General features: G+C 34.9%; 1 protein-coding gene across 1 annotated transcript in view; it reads right to left on the minus strand.

Moving 5' to 3' along the window:
* LOC106477146 (lachesin-like) overlaps window positions 1–4,085 on the minus strand; it is a 112,026-nt gene that overhangs the window by 29,518 nt on the left and 78,423 nt on the right. The window contains exon 3 of the mRNA XM_022381430.1: window positions 1,736–1,943. Coding sequence (XP_022237138.1) covers window positions 1,736–1,943 — 208 coding nt within the window. The remainder of the gene's footprint in view (window positions 1–1,735; window positions 1,944–4,085) is intronic.

Here is a 4,085-nt window from a genome sequence, read left to right on the forward strand (position 1 = left end):
ACACTTTTCATGGTGAATTTCTTCATTCCGTACACTCAGGTAGTTGATCGAAGCATTACTATGTGTACACTTTTCATGGTGAATTTCTTCATTCCGTACACTCAGGTAGTTGATCGAAGCATTACTATGCATACACTTTTCATGGTGAATTTCTTTATTCCACTTCTATAATAATAGCTTCATCCACAATGAACTAAACTCCATATTTAAAATTGTTCACATCGTTTTATTTACTGAAATGCTGATGTAATAAATGTCTTTTTCTAGTGTGAGACTCAAATTTGGTATTTGAGGTTGATTACGTCACTGTGTGTACTTTTCATTAGTAAAACGATAAATTAATTTCATACCAATTAAATTAAATATTACTTTCAATTCAGTACTAACCCAGTAAGTTTATCCCAAATGAAAATCAAACTCAATATTTTATAACTCCTGTTGAATCCTGCACTATTTTGTTTTTATTTTTAATCTTAAAATTAGTTTTGTGAGTAAAGTTTTTGTTCTGAGTAATTGATATTTGCAATATAAGATTGCTTCCTCCGCTGAAATAGAGCTATTTACTAAGAACAAAGATAACACTTTTATGCTGTGGGTATTTTTTGTTTTTTATTTGACTTTATATCAAGTATTATGAATTATATAGCATTAACAACACGCGCATTTAAACTGAGAGCCGTTTTTTGCTTATTACTTAAGGGAGGGTACGGTTCGTTTTAGATGCGGATTTATTATTAAAGCGTGTGTTTTTCCTGCACTTTATATTTTTACAAAATGTGAAGATGTTGTAATGTCACTAAATTAAAAAAAAAAAGAATAAAAAATATTACCTTATTAGAAAAGAATCAGGAGAACTATTTGGAAGCTCAACAAAATCATTGTTAGTTTAACACTGCCCTGATGAAATGGAAGTAATAAATATCTTTTTTAAAACAATCAACGAATCTGTTGGAAGCTCAACAAAATCATTGTTAGTTTAACACTGCCCTGATGAAATGGAAGTAATAAATATCTTTTTTTAAAACAATCAACGAATCTGTTGCCGCTAGTTTAAAATGCTCCACAAAGTCGGGGAAGAAGTAATAAGAGTTGTGAGTTGTATGAGAATAACACAATTTCGGTAGATCTAACATAAACAGTGATTTAGAAAACAAAATAAAACTAGAAACATTTCTACTAGATAGACATGATTTTAGAAGAACTCGCAAAAACGATCAAAGTGGGTCAATCTTGAAGAAACAAGAAAAACACAACAAAAACAATACCAATAGAAACAGTATCAACAAAACAATACCAATAGAAACAGTATCAACAAAAACAATACCAATAGAAACAGTATCAACAAAAACAATACCAATAGAAACAGTATCAACAAAAACAATACCAATAGAAACAGTATCGATGTTTCTATTGGTATTGTTTTGTTGATACTGTTTCTATTGGTATTGTTTTTGTTGCTACTGTTTCTGTTGGTATTATTTTTGTTGATACTGTTTCTATTGGTATTGTTTTTTGTTGATACTGTTTCTATTGGTATTGTTTTTGTTGCTACTGTTTCTGTTGGTATTATTTTTGTTGATACTGTTTCTATTGGTGATCTTTTTGCTATCAACAAAAATAATACCAACAGAAACAGTATCAACAAAAACAATACCAATAGAAACAGTCAAAATAACAAAATATTGAATGAATCAGCAGAGAATATAGAGACTGAGACAAATGGGAATGAACTTACATAATACATCAAGGTATCCAACTTGACTCATCATCGGTACCGTGTTTAACTGACACATGTAACCTCCTTTGTCTGACTCCTGAACGTGTCGCAGCTGCAGCACGAAGTTCTTGTTGTCGGAGTGACTCAAGCTAATCCGATAGTTTCTAGTAATGACATTTTGGTGAATTGAGAGGATTGCTTTTGATTCAACTTTCAACCAGGCAGCCTGAAAAATAAAAATGTAAATTTAAGAGAGAGGGAGAGAGTTTTGGTTTGGTTGTTTTAGAGCAAAGCCATATTGGTCTATCTGTTGTGCTCACCGCGGGGAATCGAACCCCAAGTTTTAGCGTTGAGTCCGAAGAATTACCGCTGGCCTACCGGGGACGAAAAAGTTTGGTTTGGTTTGTTCTGAATTTTCCGCAAAGCCACACGAGGGCTATCTGCGATAACCGTCCCTAATTTAGAAGTAAAAGACTAGAGGGAAGGCAGCTAGTCATCACTACCAACCGCCAACTCTTGGGCTACTCTTTTACCAACGATTGACCGTCACATCATAACGCCCTCACGGCTGAAAGGGCGAGCATGTTTGATGGGACGAGGATTCGAACCCGCGACCCTCAGATTGCGAGTCAAACATCCTAATCACCTGGTCATGTCGGGCCTGGGACGAGAGAGAGAGAGAGAACAACCTGGAATATAATGTTTAGCTTAACATTAGAGGTCGATGCGCTTATCAACGAATCGTTATTTCAGTAGAAGATCTCATCATGTTAGCAAACAAACACCATTTTAAGAACAGATGTCGCCGTGTTTAGCAACCAAACATGAATTTTTGTGTTTAATTAATTTAAGGCTACATTTTAGTTCCTTTACTGAATCATTTTATCTTGATTATAAAATAAACAGAAAATTAGTTTATATTACTCAGGATTGTGTGCTTGTTTGTTTAAAGTTAAGTACAAGGCTACACAAAGGGCTATCTGTGCTCTGCTCACCACGAGTATCGAAACCCGGTTTCTAGCGTTTTAACTCCGCAGATATACCATGTGCCACTGGGGGTCATTATTCAGGAATACTTGAAACTTATTCTTTGACGTAATATTTAATTTATAGGTTTCTTTTGGGATTTGATACGAAGGTGACTATATACACAATTTCTGTCTATCTGACATATTTATCCTTATCAATTACATAATATAAATTACTTAATATGTACAATACTTCGCACAGCGGAGCGTTTTACTTTTTAGAATATGGTACAAGCCTCTTGCGATGTGCTGAATGGCCATGTCAGAAGTCTCTAAGGTTCAGCTACTGACCAGTGGCATCTGCTGCTTAATCAGCTACTCTTAACCTTAAATGCAGGATTGATTGTTACTTTTATAATGCACCTAGCTTAAAGTCGGAGCGTGATCAACGGTATATTGAGGATACAGTATTATATTTTCGAATTCGTGCGTTAAGTACGTAATAAGCAATTTGCGGCCAAATTCGAGCCCAGTCCAAAATTGAAGCTGTTTTGCACAAATTGTCATTTATTTTCTTGAAAACAAATTATAAAAACTCAAGAAAGAAAGTAAAGAGGAGTGTAGTATTTTGTTTTGTTTTGAATTTCGCGCAAAGCTACACGAGGGCTATCTGCGCTAGCCGTCCCTAATTTAGCAGTGTAAGACTGGAGGGAAGGCAGCTAGTCATCACCACCCACCGCCAACTCTTGGGCTACTCTTTTACCAAAGAATAGTGGGATTGACCATCACATTATAACGCCCCCACGGATGAAAGGGCGAGCATATTTGGTGGGACGGGGATTCGAACCCGCAGATTGCGAGTCGAGTACCCTAACCACCTGGCCATGCCGGGTAATATGTCAACCATATAATATCTTCTATATCCAGAGGTCTTTAGGTCAAAACCAGATGTCATCATATTTTCAAGTTGAATTTTTTTTACAATACAGAATTCCTTTCTAAACATCCATTAGTGATGCACATTTAAATCTAGATCGTTAGAAAATGATTTTAATGTGAATTGACTTAAAAAAGAGGACTTGAAAACTGAATTTTATCGAAAAAAAGGCTGTACGTTTAAAATATACTTAAATCTATTGGAAAATATTATACAATATAAAAGTGACCGCTACTGGAAAAATGTTGTGCTGAGTTTCCCGTACTACTGGAATGAAGAACTCTTTATGAAAAAAAAAGATTAGAATTTATGCTTCTCTGCTGAGTTTCCCGTACTGCTGGAATGAAGAACTCTTTATGAAAAAAAAAGATTAGAATTTATGCTTCTCTGCTGAGTTTCCCGTACTGCTGGAATGAAGAACACTTTATAAAAAACAAAGATTAGAATTTATGCTTCTCTGCTG

This window comes from Limulus polyphemus, unplaced genomic scaffold (assembly GCF_000517525.1).
Source record: "Limulus polyphemus unplaced genomic scaffold, Limulus_polyphemus-2.1.2 Scaffold163, whole genome shotgun sequence".
NCBI lineage: Eukaryota > Metazoa > Arthropoda > Merostomata > Xiphosura > Limulidae > Limulus > Limulus polyphemus.